Genomic DNA, 14539 nt, shown 5'->3' with positions numbered 1-14539 from the left:
AAGAAGAAATAGAATTGAAAAACTTCAAAATGATAGTGGTGAGTGGGTGGGGAATTCTAATGGCCTCAAAGAGCTAGCGGTGAGTTAATTCCTTGATCTCTTCTCTATGCCTCAAAGGGACTACAACAGTTCCCCCATCCCTAATATGTTTCCTCAAATCATGGCAAATGACTTGACTTCGCTGATAGCTAATGTTAATATTAGTGAAGTTAAGAATAGCTTATTCAATATTGGTGGTCTGAAAACCCCCGGTGTGGATGGTTTCCAGCGTGTTTCTATCAAAACCAATATGGCATTCCTTTTGTGAAAATACCTCAAGGGTCACTCCTTTTGTGAACCTAATTTGACTCCCAGGCAAAAGTGCTCACCTACTTGGAAGGGGGCTTCATAAAGTTCTGGAATGGAGGCTCGGAAAAGGAGATAAGGTTAAATTTTGGAAGGATAAGTGGATTGATGTTGTGCCCCACATGAACCAGGTTGATATTACTCCAGAAATTGATTTGAATACTATGGTTTCTGATTTTTTTGTGAATAGTTGGTGGGATGTGGAGAAACTTAGAGGTGTGCTTCCGGAAGAGTGGGTTCAAAAAGTTATTGGTTGCCCAGCTGATTTTGGGGGTCTTTTGGATGACTGCTAGATTTGGCAACCTACTTCTAATGGCATTTTTTCTGTTAAGTCTGCTTACAATATGATGTTTAAGAGGGCTGATTGGTCGACCCTTGGTGGAAAGTGATATGGAAACTTAAAATCCCTCCCAAGTTTCAAATCTTCTTTTGGCTAACCTTTCAGGAAAAAATCTTGACTAATGAGCAACAGTCTCGTAAGCATCTAGTTTCTGATCCTGCTTGCTGCTTGCAGCATCTGTGATTGGCCTACTGAATCTACTTTGCATATATTGCGTGATTGCCCAAGAGCTAAAAGAGTGTGGAAGCTGTTTGTGAACACCAGTCAAACTAACCATTTCTTCCAAGCTGAAATGCACCCTTGGCTTTTGAACAACCTTTGCTCCAGAAACTAGTTTGCCCAGATCCCTTAGAGATTGATGTTTGTTTTCATCTGCTGGTACATTTGGAAGTGGCGGAATGATTTTATCTTTAATAATGCAGCAGACTTACCTTTTAATTCTCATGAATTGATCATTAATACGGCTAGAGATTGGGTTAAGGCTACTACTAATATTCATCCTGGAGTTGGTAAAATTTAGATTATGTTAGCTTGGACTCCTCCAGATATTGGGGTTCTCAAGCTAAACGTGGATGGGTCACATAAAGGCAGCACTGGAAGCATTGGTGCTGGACGGGTTATCAGAGATCATGCGGGTCATTGGATTGTTGGCTACTCTACCAACTTGAGGCATGGGCAAATTCTTGAAGCTGAGTTATGGGGCTTGTTCTTTGGCTTGAAATTAGCAGTCGAAAAACATTTATATGATGTTATTGTTGAGATGGACTCATCTACTACTGTGATGCTTATGCATAATACTGAGATGATAGTTGTCATCCTACTGGTGGTTTGGTGGTTTGGTTAGCAACTGCAAGGGGCTAATGAATCAAATTGGAAGAATTAGGCTTAATCATATTTATAGGGAGAGGAACTCTGTCGCTGATCGTTTGGACACGCTCCGCGCTTGCGACTACAGCTCGCTTAATAAATACTAGCCTATTTGCACGCGTTGCGAGAGGCCTTTTTTTAAAAATTTTTTTTTTTTTAATTTATTTTAGAATTTAAAAAGATAATGGGTAGTTGTGTTCCATAAAAATATAATTCATTATTTTATTTTTATTTTTATTTTTATTTTTCTAATATGAAAAATGTGAATTTACCATATTATCCTCATTTAATTAATAATTTTAATTCTTAATATTTGGATTAACTAATGGCATTTTTTGGTATTTTGAATGTTTCCCAATTCTCTATCTTTTGCTTTTTATATATAGATAATGTAGCCTTTGTTTTTTTTTTATTTTACTTTTTGAGGTTTTCACCCCCCCCATTTCATCCAAAAAAAAACATATGTATTCAAATTGAGAAGGAATTAAAAAAATATTCTAATCTTTTTTGGAGTGTATTTCTTACGTTTATTTATTTTTTCTCAGATAAATCAAGGTGTTTTCATATTTATAGCTTTTGAACTAAGAAAGTTTTAGTTTTGCCTCATGTTCACATTTTTTTTCCTACATTAAATTGCTCGTGTTAGTATCAATCATTTAGTGGTAGTTGTCTTTACTTATTTATCAATTAACCTTTCATTTAGTTGAAGTTATCTCCATTTAACAGAGAATGACGATATATATATATATACACATATTAGGATTTAAGTTAATTTTATTATATACTTGTGATGAGTTTGATGTTCTATATCTTCTTGTAAAAAATTTAACATTATTATGTTATTTTCGTTTACATGATAATTTGAACCTTTTTCAATAACAGAATACTGTCTTTTATTTTGACCACAGAAAAAAAAAAAAAGAAAAAAAAAAGAGAATATTTTCTTTTACTTTCTTTTCTTTTTTGGTGCAAACAAAGTACTCTGTTTTACACTGACGATAAGATCTTAAAGTAGTGGCGGAAACCCGAAATTTACAATTGAGGCTTTGGTTGCGGAGTGTCTCCTCCGAACTTCCGAGCGTATACAATCTTACATATCACAGTCCTGCGCCATGGTCCTCCATAGTTTTACAGTAGGGATTGCAGTTGCGGAGAGATAGAGAAAGAAGTGAACCAAAATCTATTATTGGGTTAGGGCCTTTCAGCGACAACGATACCTTTTGGGCGGCTTCAGGCTCTGCCATCGCCGTAGAGATTGAAAGGAGGTTTCTTGGGTAAGTAGATTTGGTTCTGACCACCAGCTAAATGATATTTGAATTTTGAGTCTCAGCCCCAAGGTATTGGGGCACATTTGGATCTGCCATTGTAAGGGCCATGTCAAGCTCAGGTCTTGCGATGCCAAATCCATGGAACCCAATAAGGTCTTCATTAGAATTGTGAAGTCTATGATGGGTTGTCAATAATATCAACATTTCTGGACTTTGATTGTTTTATTGGTTGGCCGTTGCTTTTAGCTGGGATAACAGCCTATGTGTTCTGGCATTACCATTAAATTTTTATTTGATGAACTTGTCTGCTTTTCTGGGCATGATGAATGGTAGTGCATTAGTATTTGGAAGTAAAAACTTAGAGACAGCAACTAATCGTCGTCAAAGTTGTGTTGTGAGACTGCCGCTGTCATCTTTCCTGCAACTTACCATTATCATAAAAACGTATCCATTTTCCTCGTATTTATGAGCTTGGTATTCTCATGTTAATGTATGGTTATATGAAGTATGGTTTGCTTCCAAGTGCTGTTCATTGCAATATTGTCGGCTCTAAATATCAAATAGAGTGGATGTATGTTGATAAGTTTTTTAATTTCTTTGATCACGTATATGTAGTTTCTTTGGAGCACATGTTATGATAATTAGGCCTGGATTTGTGTGGATCCATAAAAATTGTTAATTCTTCTGTTTCCAGCATGCTTTTGGTAGATAATTCCTTGATGAAGTTTGCCATGTTATCTGAAGCATTGTTAATTCTTCCGTTTCCAGCATGCGTCTCACTGTTCTTTGAGAAGTCTAGTGCTTTTGGTGGTGGGGTTTAATACAGTGATGATGAAATTCATTTTTTGACAGTCCTCTATCGGATGCTGAAGTCTTTGTAGTTCGTGCACATCAAACTAATTTTGTGGTTTCTGAATTTTGGATCCTATTGAACTAGTGCAGTAGTGGTTTTGACAGAATGGGATTCCACAATGTCAATGACAGCTTTAAGCTTTTATTTTTTAAATGAGAAAATGCAGAAGGAGCTAGAGGGACATGTGTGTAGCTGTTTTTGGACAGATTTAAGTATGTTATGCTTTGTTTAATGAATACAGTAACACGTCATTGATTGTTGATAGTGAAAATCTACAAGATGTGGGAAGTATTTGAATCAAACCAATTAAGATAGATGCGACTCAAACATGACAATATTAACTAATCAATGGCTAAAAAATTATGTGAGGAATTTTCTTTTATGGAAAATTTTGAGAAAACAAAGTAGGTAGGATATTCACATTGGAGTCCTTGGACTATTGCTATTGACTGAACCACATTCTCCTTTTATGCTATGAAATGATTCTTTTTTCATGTCTTGTTTATGTTTCTGCTGGGGTTGCCTTGTTAAGTGTTGCTTCCGTTTCATTTTGCAGGCATTTTGGTTGGTTTTGATAGTGGAATCTAAATCAGAAAATGGCACATTCCTTGAGTTTGGTCTGTACAGGCCTCCATAAATTTGGATTGAGTCCTCAAAACAGAGTTTCACATGGGAAATATGGAGTTTTTACTTTGAGACCCTCGCCAGGGTTTCTTCGTGTTCGGGCAGTGCAGGAGACTGGAGGGTCTCGGAGACTAGTTGATATCATCAGAAATGTGCCAGAGCTCTCAAGGAACTATTTTCGAAGTCCATCTCGGAGGGCTCTCTTTGGGGGAATCTCTTTGTTGGGTGGCTTTTATGTTGCACAAACGATATCTCTTTCATTTGGAGCTTTAGGAGTCAACGACGTTATTGCTTCAGTAGTGTGTGTTCTCCTGACAGAGTATGTGACCAAATTTTATTACAGTCGACCAAAAGTAACATTCCCTGTTGCTCTTCTCAACAACTTCAAAATGGGATTCACTTATGGTTTGTTCATCGATGCTTTTAAGCTTGCCAGTTAATGGCATATTGTGTAACCCCTTTTGGTTTGTCTATGTAAAGTTCTCTGTTTATATTGATATAGATTAAAAGATACATTTCCCAATTATACACACTCCCACTTCTTTATTTACTTTTCCCCATATGCCAAGTTGGCTTTGATTTCCCAATTATAAACATTATTGTTGTATGGTTTGCCAAAAGGTAGTTTCAATTTGACACTGTTTCAGATAAGCTGGACACTGTTTCAGAGAAAGAAGAAGAAAAAAGAGAGAGAGAAGGAAATGAAATAAAAAAAGAAAGAGGAGAGAGAGAAGACTAAAATCGGGGAGAGGAAGAAAGAAGGGAAAAAAAAAAAAAAATCCAATCTGAAGCGTTGAAATCATCCCACGGTAAAAAACAGAAATCCGTGACCAGTCCGCATCTTCTGACTTCGCAATGGAGAAGTTACCATGTTTATGCATTTGTATTTAAAACTGTGAATAAATTGTACCACGTTCACCTAATTGGATTCATGCCCTCCCAATTAGACACAAGATGTAGAGGACTTGTTATCAATCACAAGGAGTTCCTATTCTCAAATGTAGATTCAAGTATATGAGTGAACCCTTGATGCAGCTTCTCAATATTCAGGTCCTTTCTAAAGTTGGTATACCTAATAAAAATAAAAATGAAATTAAAATAACAATTGGAAACTGTCGGATGCAAAGTAGTTTTATTTCAATATTCCTCCAAATGGGAGGTTAATATATATACATACGGGGACATCAAAAAAAAAATATATATACATACGGAGAATGATAGCAACATTCTCTCTAAATTTTTTTTTGGACCTTTTTTACTTTTTTGATGACATGTGTCATTTGTTTCTTAGTTAAAACAATGTTATTAATTACAAAAAAAATATATTAATTATACTTCCATATATGCCCTTAGTAAGTACGGGTTTTGACTCTCTCCCCTCTCTCTCGCTCTTCCTCTCTCTTTCTTCTGCTCGCCCATTCTTCCCTGGAAATTTGGCCCCGACCCTACCCCTCTTCACCTCTCCACTCTCATCCAACAGTCACCCATCCTCACCCACCTCTAGCAGCCCAATCATAACTCATTCTTGCTAAAAGGTTGAAACTTGAAAAATGACACATGTCATGTAGGAAAAAAAAAAGATCCAAAAAAAATGTTAAAAAAAAGTATCTAGCATTCTCCTTCCTAACACATGCTATTGTCTGTCATAAAACAATATTCTCCAAACATGATAACGTGCCCACAGAAGGTGATTCAGCCAAAAAAGAAAAAGAGAAAAATTACCGGAACTCAGCACTATCTTATCAATCACATCAGACGTCACTCTGGAAGCAACTAAAAATTCTGTGGATAAAATAGCCATGAATTCCAAGGTGACAACATAACTCAAGAAGCACTAGAAATTCTCTGGACAAAATAGCCATTCCAAGGACAACATAACTCAACCACAGCTAAGATCATCATCAGCTCTTTCAAATTCGACGGTCAATTTCCGCAGAAAAGAAATGGAGCTAAAACCTGGCCTTTCAGCTCTGGTCACTGGTGGAGCTTCTGGAATTGGTAAACCATCATCTACTGCTATATTAATCTTTGTCATCAAACTTGAACAGCAAGAAGACTGGTTCTGCTTTGACTCTTAATATGCAGGAAAAGCTCTTAGCTTGGCTCTTGGAGCGAAGGGAATATTTGTGACGGTGGTCGATTTATCTGAAGAAAAGGGGAAGGAAGTTGCATCCCTTGTTCAGAAGACGAATGCCAATTTCCATACCAGTTTAGGTTTTCCATCTGCCTTGTTTGTGAAATGCGACGTGACTGATACAGGTAAGTCAACTAGTTGTACATAAGACTGATTTAGGAATGAATACCACTCTGCACAGTGAGACCAATCATTCTACAGGGAGCCAAAAAAGTACCAAAGGTATGTATAGAGATAGTAATTAACAACATATCCGATGGGCAATGGGTTATGTTGTGTTAGGATAATAAACATGTCAAGAATGCTCAACTCAAATCCGACTTATTTAATAACCGTATCGTGCTGAGTTCGAGTCGTGTTAAATAGGTTATTCAACAAGTTACCTAATTAATAACTTGTTTAACAGATGATCAGGATTGCTATATTTGATTTCATATCATAATTTAACTAAAAAAGTAATTCTTATCAGAATCAAATAAGAATGTTCTCTAAAGCCTTGGAATATATTGACTTGAATTGATGACATGCCTCTAGTTTATATTCTCCATATGTGTGATAGCAACTAGCAGCTCTTTTTTTAAGGGGTCAATAAGTGGTAGCAACTAGTAACTAGCAAGCTAAAAAGGTAGACAAAAAAGTTTATTATGTTATTTTATTTTTTTCAGAATCACTTGCATAATTGAGTAAAAATTAAAAACAAATAAAAAGAAGGGATTTTTATAGAAATGTCACATGTACTTATACCCCAGTTTCAAATTGTCATCTTAAAGAAAAGTTTAAGAGAAATATCACCTTAATTTTTCAAAATCCATGATTTGTCATCTGACTTTAGCACCATCCAATTTTCCACAAAAAAAAAAAAAAAATCATGACCAATGTGTTTTAGGGAAAGAGAGAGGTCTTTTTTTTTTTGGTCCTTGAAAATGAAAAGGCTAAAATACCTTTAAAAATGGATGGAAAATTGGATGGTCTTAAAGTTAGATGGCAAATCACGGATTTTGAAAAATTAAGATGACATTTCTCATAAATTTTTCTTTAATGTGACAATTGAAACTGAAGTATAAGTTCAGGTGACATTTCTACAAAAATTCCATAAAATAATACTTATTACAAAACCCTGCTGTCAAATATTAATTCCTTTATGTACATATATTTCACAAGGGTCTTATTTTTCAATGAGTAAAAACGTTTGGGCATAGAAAAGAAGAAAAAAATCAGAAGATTTTGTTTTTGAGGCATGTTTGTTTTGAAATCTGTACATGAATCTGCATTTCATACTCACAACTAGAAATTTGAAGAGGCTTGGTTCTCATTCATTCTATATGTGCAGTTTTACTAATTTGGATTAGATGGTACCTTTCAGATAATTACATTATTCTTTATGTGATGGACAGGAAATATAGCTGCTGCGTTTGAGAAACATTTAGCAACATTTGGAGGATTGGATATCTGTATTAACAGTGCAGGCATCATTAATCCCATACCATTCCATAAGGATCAAACTGACGGTACTCGCTCATGGAGACTAACAGTTAACTTGAATCTGATTGCAGTTATTGATTGCACTCGCCTTGCGGTACGTTTGAACTTGGACTATGTTTTCTTGATACCCGTACCTTCCATATCTGCTAATGTGAGTCTGCTGCATAAAGTTCTATTCAGGGCCATTGCCTATCAAAGTTTAGTCCATAGTGATGAGTGAGAATATGTTGTCATTCCTGATGTTTTTGTCGTATCAATTTGTGCTTCTGAAAGTGAATAATAAACTGCTCTTCGTCTTAATTCTTGGTTAATTGATCTTCGTCTCTCTCTGTTATTATGCTTCTGAACTTATATATTTTTTACTACATTAGTGTGTCTCATCTCTCATGAATCAACTATGTTTCAAACAGATTAAAACCATGCAAGCTGTGAAAAAACCTGGCGTAATTATCAATATGGGTTCTGCTGCAGGTCTTTACCCGCTCGACGGTGATCCAATCTACTCTGGCTCAAAAGGTTTGTTCTACGCAGTAGCTTTTGTCTCTGATTTCCTGTCCGAATCTGTTTTTTTTGGTCAGTCTATACCATTTTTTTATGAAGCATTAAAAGAATACAGATAAACTTAAGTACACCTAACATGTGCGTGCAGAGATATTTGTAAGTGCCACTTTCATGGATAAATTGACAAACATAGAATAATGTTTTGTAGGCGGTGTTGTTCAGTTTACTAGATCTCTGGTTCCCTACAAGCATAAAGGGATTCGCATCAATGTGCTTTGTCCTGAAGTAAGATTGTAACTTAAACCCAACTGAAATAAGACTACCAATATCTTGAGAAAAAAAATATTGCCAACTTCTTTGATGCAGTTTGTTGAAAGAACTGACATGGGCTTAAAGGCGGGTTCTAAATTTGTTAGTATAATGGGCGGCTTTGTCCCTATGGAAATGGTAGTGAAAGGTATGCTTTCTCTTTCTCGTTTCTTTTGATGAAGGTCAAAGTCTTTCTTTTAGATTGTATAGATGCTATTGTTTATTGTTTAACCCACCATGTTTATTGAATAAAAGCTGTTATGCATTTTAGGTGCTTTTGAGCTTATTACTGATGAGAGTAAAGCTGGTTCATGCCTATGGATTACCAATCGAAGAGGCATGGAATATTGGCCAACTCCCGCAGAAGAAGCAAAATACTTGATTAGCCAGACAAAAAGAGCTGTGACAAATGCTCCATTCCAAGCTCCTTTGAATCTTCAACTTCCACTAAGTTTTGAGAAATTGTTAGTAATAATACATCAAACATTATTTTCCCCCCTTTCCACATAGTCATGAGGCGATACACGTTCATTTTCTTATACGGTGGGATATATATTATTGTCAATCCATAAATTTAATTTGTTTAGCCTAGTCAGAATTTTATCTTTTGTTGGTGTAGGCTGAAAATGAAGCTTTGCATTTCATCAAGAGCCCTTACATAAATCTGTTCACTGTAGTCCACTTTTCCTCACTTGACTTGACAAAATCCTTTGATTGCAAAATCTTTGTGAAAGAAAAACTTTCTGACCGTTATTACATTGCTTATGTGTAAAATGCTCAATATAAAGTATGGCTTCGGTCTTGTAGCCCCGACACCTCTTCCATTCATGTTTCATTTATTATCTGTTCAAACGGTTCTCATATTTCGCTTAACATTATATGGCAGAAGCTAGCCTAAACTAACTTTTGTTTCAAGTGGTTTTGTTTTTAGTATTTGGTAGTTAATTGTAGTTTTTTTTCTCCAGAGTTGTTCACACCTTGAGTCACAATTTTCGTAATGCTACCGGCGTAGTGCGCACACCATTGAGATTACCCATTAAACCAGACCACGTTCTTGTGAAAGTCATATATGCTGGCGTAAATGCTAGTGATGTAAGTTTATGATGTGAAAATTGTTGCCGAGTATAATGAAATTGAAGATTTCTGTCTCTCTTTGTAAAGTAAATTCTACATTCTTCCTCTGCACATTAATATATGCTCTAACAAGGACTTATTTTTGGTAGGTAAATTACAGCTCAGGACGTTATTTTAGTGGAAGCAACAAAGATCTTGAATCCCAGCTTCCATTTGATTGTGGTTTTGAGGTGCAGGACAATATATAATTTTTGACATTCTTATAATCATTCATGCAGTTGAGGGCCTTTAGGTTTATGAAGTTATTGCTATCTATGATGCCTAGTTGATAAAGTATGTCGCAATGTTGCAGGCTGTGGGGATAATTGCAGCAGTTGGGGAATCTGTCACTAACTTGAAAGTTGGTACTCCAGCTGCAATCATGACTTTTGGAAGTTATGCAGAATTCATGATGGTACACTGTCTGAAGAATACTATTCTTTTTTTCTTTCGATGTTTACTAAGAAGTGCTTTCATATGTAATGTCAGGAATGTTTCCAAGTTTACACCAATCATGATTCTATTCTATTTTTTGATATCTTTCTTTTGTTTATTTTTACTATCAATTACTAGTGTAATAACTGATGAGCTTTGCACTTGAGTTAGGTGCCTTCAAAACACATCCTTCCTGTGGAAAGACCAGATCCAGAAGTTGTCGCTATGCTTACTTCAGGGCTGACTGCATCAATCGCTCTAGAAAAGGTTAAATGTATGCGTATGTGTAGTCGGAAAATAATGTGTAGTCCAAAAACTGTTAGTGCACATATATGTATTTGTGTATCAGAATTGCATATTATTTCCTTCGCTGAATTCTTGGTGGTCACATTCAGATGATAACGTCGTGCCCTTTTTGTAATAACTTTCTAGCCATTGTGCATTATATTCTTTGTTCTGTAGCCTTCATTATTTTTAATAGTTTGTGTTAGATTATTCACTGAGACGCACCACTTGTCTTACAATTTCTTTTATTATGAACCTCTAGGCGGGAGCGGGACAACTGGAATCTGGAAAAGTAGTTCTTGTTACTGCTGCTGCTGGAGGGACTGGACAATTTGCAGTCCAGGTTTGGTTTCAAATATAGGAATAGCTCTTTATGACATCCATGCTTAGAAGAAGACGAAGAAGAAGAAGGGTAGATGAAATGATTAGTTTCCCAATTTATTTGTTAGTTTCCTAGGTTCTCTAGTTTTCCAGATTTTAGCAGGCACAAAAGCACTGCCCTAGGGTTTAGGCACAAAAGCACCAGCAGGGCATTTAATTTAGGCTACCGCTTTCTTTCTTTCAGAAAATCCACTTCAACCTCAGTTTCTTAAAGATTATGGGATCCAATCACTCAGGAAAAAGTTATAACCTAGTTTGTGGTGCATTTGGGGATTGAATTTAAACAGAGTTGGAAAGGCTAGAAAACTATGATACTATTGTTCCTTACCATTATGGAAGAAGACTCAGGTAAAATATGCACTTCCTCGGGAATGAAAAAAAATTGATCATGACTTTTTTCCAACTACATTTAGAAAATAAAAGGTGTATTCCTTATGTCCTAAGATTGTAATCCAAAAGACCACCCTAGATTTCTTTCCTAGTTCCCTTCGGGAAGGATTGTCCGCCCTTTTTTTATTATTTTTTTGATATAAAAAAATTTGTTTAATTTTGCCAGTTGAATTATGACGTCATATGATGTCAACCTTGTCTTTCTTTGCTCAAACATTACTCTTAGTAGTCTTTTATACGCACAGCTTGCAAAGCTAGCTCGAAATACTGTGGTTGCAACTTGTCGAGGTGAAGAAAAGGCGAAGCATTTGAAAGAATTGGGGGTGGATCGAGTCATAGACTATAAAGCTGAAGATATCAAGACAGTATGTCTTTTGAATCTTTCCCGTTGATTTACGAAATTGTTTCTTAGTTGTATTTGGTGGAATGGTAAGGTGAAAATGGACCCATAATGGATAAAGGAACACGCACAGTAAGAACTAAATGTCTTTTGATCTGATTCAGTTTAAGGAGCAATGCAATAATTTGATTCTAAAGTCATCATTTAAGTACAAAGCATGGGGTTATTGATAACTTTCATTTCTCTAGGTTCTAAAGAAGGAGTTTCCCAAAGGCGTGGACATTATCTATGAGTCTGTAGGTGGTGACATGTTCGATTTGTGCCTGAATGCTCTTGCGGTTTATGGACGACTCATAGTGATCGGAATGATTTCTCAGGTTGTGTATTCATGCGAGCATAAAAGTTGTTACACTTACACTATGATCGTCTTTCTTGACAATTGATATACTGACATTTGAATAGAATTATTGAAATATAGAAAAATATTAATTGAAATCAATATAAGCTCCAATCAACAGTCTTAACCATGCATGCAGAGGTATAAAATTTCTAGGATGGATTGATCACATTCACATGGATATGTATGTACAGGTTCATACTTTCCTGAAGATATATATCACTTAACTAGTATTTTTCACTTGCCTTTTTCTTGTCTGCTCTTGACTTTCGTGGGTATGACGTTGTTGGTTTTCATTTATTCCCATAACATGATTCATTCTGGACTCAGTATCAAGGAGAGCATGGGTGGAAGCCATCAAACTACCCAGGACTTTGCGAAAAGCTCTTAGCGAAAAGCCAAACTCTGGTATGTAGCTGCTAAATGCTAAATTGGTCCTCATTTAATAGACCGTTATTTACCTCATTTATCCCCTTGAGTTTAAATGTCAAGAAATCGAAAACTAGTTGATATATGACAATGCTAATCTTTTCAGGCTGGTTTCTTCCTATTGCAATACAGTCACTTCTGGCAAGAACATCTGGATAAACTATTTCATCTTTTCTCTATGGGAAAGCTGAAGGTAAATATATCTACATAAAGCACCAACTAAATTTACTGCTAGTTCTTATCCATGAACTTCTTGAACTCGAATCATCGGTGTTCCTGATTGTATGCCGGCCGCCTTCAATTTTATAGGTTTCTTTAGACCCAAAACAATTTTTGGGTGTACATTCTGTTGCGGATGCCGTGGAATATCTCCATTCTGGTAAAAGTGTAGGAAAGGTAATTATTCTGTCATATCCTTAACTTCTCTCACTCTCACTATGGCGATCTTGACCATTCAACTCCCCCCTAATTGCCCTTTTCCTTGCTGTTACCTTGTTGCAGGTTGTTGTTTGCATTGATCCTACCCTTAGCCAACAAACGGCAAGATTATGAGCTGATGTTGCCTTGTAGCTTCCCAGGCGTATTTTCTTTGCTTTCTGAACAATAAATACTATGAGTGAGAGAGAAGAAATATATATATATATACACGAGAACGAAACAATGGTGAAACTTTTCAAGGACGAAGTACAAAATAATAAAACTATATTACCGGTTGCAAGTATACACACAGAATAAAAACTATTTTGGTTAGAAGGTACTTATTAGTTCTGTCATCTTGTCATATATGACTATATATACATGGGCCGCATTGAATGCCTTCTTTTGTATCATTAGTTGAATAAAGGGGATTTTGGAAGGATACGTATCACTAATAACGTTGTGTAGCTCAGAATCACTAACACATGAATTTTTTTCGTGTTTCTATAAAATCATGAGATTTCAGAAATTACACAAGCATTCGGTGAATTAAATTTCAAATTGTTTTCACAAAATTGTTGATTGGGCCGAAGCCTTGGATGACAGCCATGGCGGTTTCGAGGAGGGCAGTGTACATCAAGGTTGGCTCGCCCTGGTCTTGTACTGTTGTGTGTGAGTCGTGGACATTGCTGGTTCTTTGGTGGGTTTTGGTTTTGCAAGGCTATGATGCAGCGTAAAGCCAATTTAAAGCAGGAGAAGGTGGTTGGAAACTTGCAGGCGTACGCGTGGTGGAAGAATAAGGCATACGTGACGTGGCCATGGACGAGGCTTTTACTAAGGAACCTTTCTGTTTACCCTGAAAATGTCCATACCCAAGAATTGGCTTGAGAATGAATCTATGAGTTGCGAGCTTGTCACTATTAGCAGCGTAAAACCCCTAATCTTAGATGTCACAGTCCCTAATCTTAGATGTCACGGTCCTTACCAAAGAAGGAAAAATGAGGTTTTTATAAATATCAAAATCTCACACATGTTAAAATGGAAGTTGGGCCAAGTAGAAGTAAGTTGGGCTTCAAGTTTGATTTGGGCATTCAATATTTGTATGTTTAACAATAAAATAAAAAAAATTAAAAAATAATTTTAGAATTAAAAAAATAATGGGTAGTTGTGTTCTATAAAAATAGGATCCATTATCTTTTCTTTTTAAAATTTTTTTTTTTAAATATGAAAAGTGTGAATTTACTATATTATCTTCATTTAATTAATAATTTCAATTCTTAATGTTTGCATTAACCAAGGGCATTTTATGATATTTTGAATGTTTTACCATTCTCTGCATTTTGCTTTATATATATAGATTAACTAAGTAAACAATAATTAAAACATAACTACTAAATAAAGTAATTAGAAAAGAGAAATCAAGATTATGGTATTTAAAGAGTATAGTAGTGAGTCTAATTACAGAGTAAAGCCGCACGGCTATACTCCTAACATATTCTATTCCATTTCTAGAGTTTAAAATATTATGTTTGTACAGTATAGCCGCACGGTTAGACTGTTAAAATACTGTATTTGTAGAGAACAGCCGCCCGGCTATACTCCTAATTGGAATAGTAGAGCCATGCGGTA

General features: G+C 35.8%; 2 protein-coding genes across 2 annotated transcripts; both read left to right on the top strand.

Annotated features, from left to right (window-relative positions):
• Positions 1-2532: 2532 nt before the first annotated feature.
• On the top strand, positions 2533-4917 carry LOC117637514 (ycf20-like protein). Its single transcript, XM_034372420.1, has 2 exons — positions 2533-2826; positions 4230-4917. The coding sequence occupies exon 2, from the start codon at positions 4270-4272 to the stop codon at positions 4735-4737; it is 468 nt and encodes a 155-aa protein (XP_034228311.1). The 5' UTR covers positions 2533-2826; positions 4230-4269; the 3' UTR covers positions 4738-4917.
• Positions 4918-6071: 1154 nt separating this feature from the next.
• Positions 6072-13349, top strand: LOC117636499 (prostaglandin reductase-3-like). The gene is made up of 18 exons (XM_034371028.1): positions 6072-6295; positions 6383-6556; positions 7826-8007; positions 8324-8429; positions 8623-8699; positions 8781-8871; positions 8995-9187; positions 9689-9815; positions 9947-10027; positions 10150-10251; positions 10443-10538; positions 10819-10899; positions 11573-11692; positions 11916-12044; positions 12395-12472; positions 12600-12686; positions 12803-12889; positions 12995-13349. The coding sequence occupies exons 1-18, from the start codon at positions 6241-6243 to the stop codon at positions 13043-13045; spliced, it is 1917 nt and encodes a 638-aa protein (XP_034226919.1). The 5' UTR covers positions 6072-6240; the 3' UTR covers positions 13046-13349.
• Positions 13350-14539: the final 1190 nt, after the last annotated feature.

This window comes from Prunus dulcis, chromosome 8, assembly GCF_902201215.1.
Source record: "Prunus dulcis chromosome 8, ALMONDv2, whole genome shotgun sequence".
Classification (NCBI taxonomy): domain Eukaryota; kingdom Viridiplantae; phylum Streptophyta; class Magnoliopsida; order Rosales; family Rosaceae; genus Prunus; species Prunus dulcis.
The sequence above is the reverse complement of the archived record's forward strand: the minus strand, read 5'-3'. Positions and strand labels throughout refer to the sequence as shown.

Bases quoted from the DNA above. Each gene is read 5' to 3' on its own strand.
- LOC117637514 (XM_034372420.1), top strand. From the start codon at position 4,270: ATGGCACATTCCTTGAGTTTGGTCTGTACAGGCCTCCATAAATTTGGA.
- LOC117636499 (XM_034371028.1), top strand. From the start codon at position 6,241: ATGGAGCTAAAACCTGGCCTTTCAGCTCTGGTCACTGGTGGAGCTTCT. The intron at 8,430-8,622 runs GTTTGTTCTACG...AATGTTTTGTAG, and splicing joins AATCTACTCTGGCTCAAAAG to GCGGTGTTGTTCAGTTTACT. The intron at 8,872-8,994 runs GTATGCTTTCTC...TATGCATTTTAG, and splicing joins TATGGAAATGGTAGTGAAAG to GTGCTTTTGAGCTTATTACT.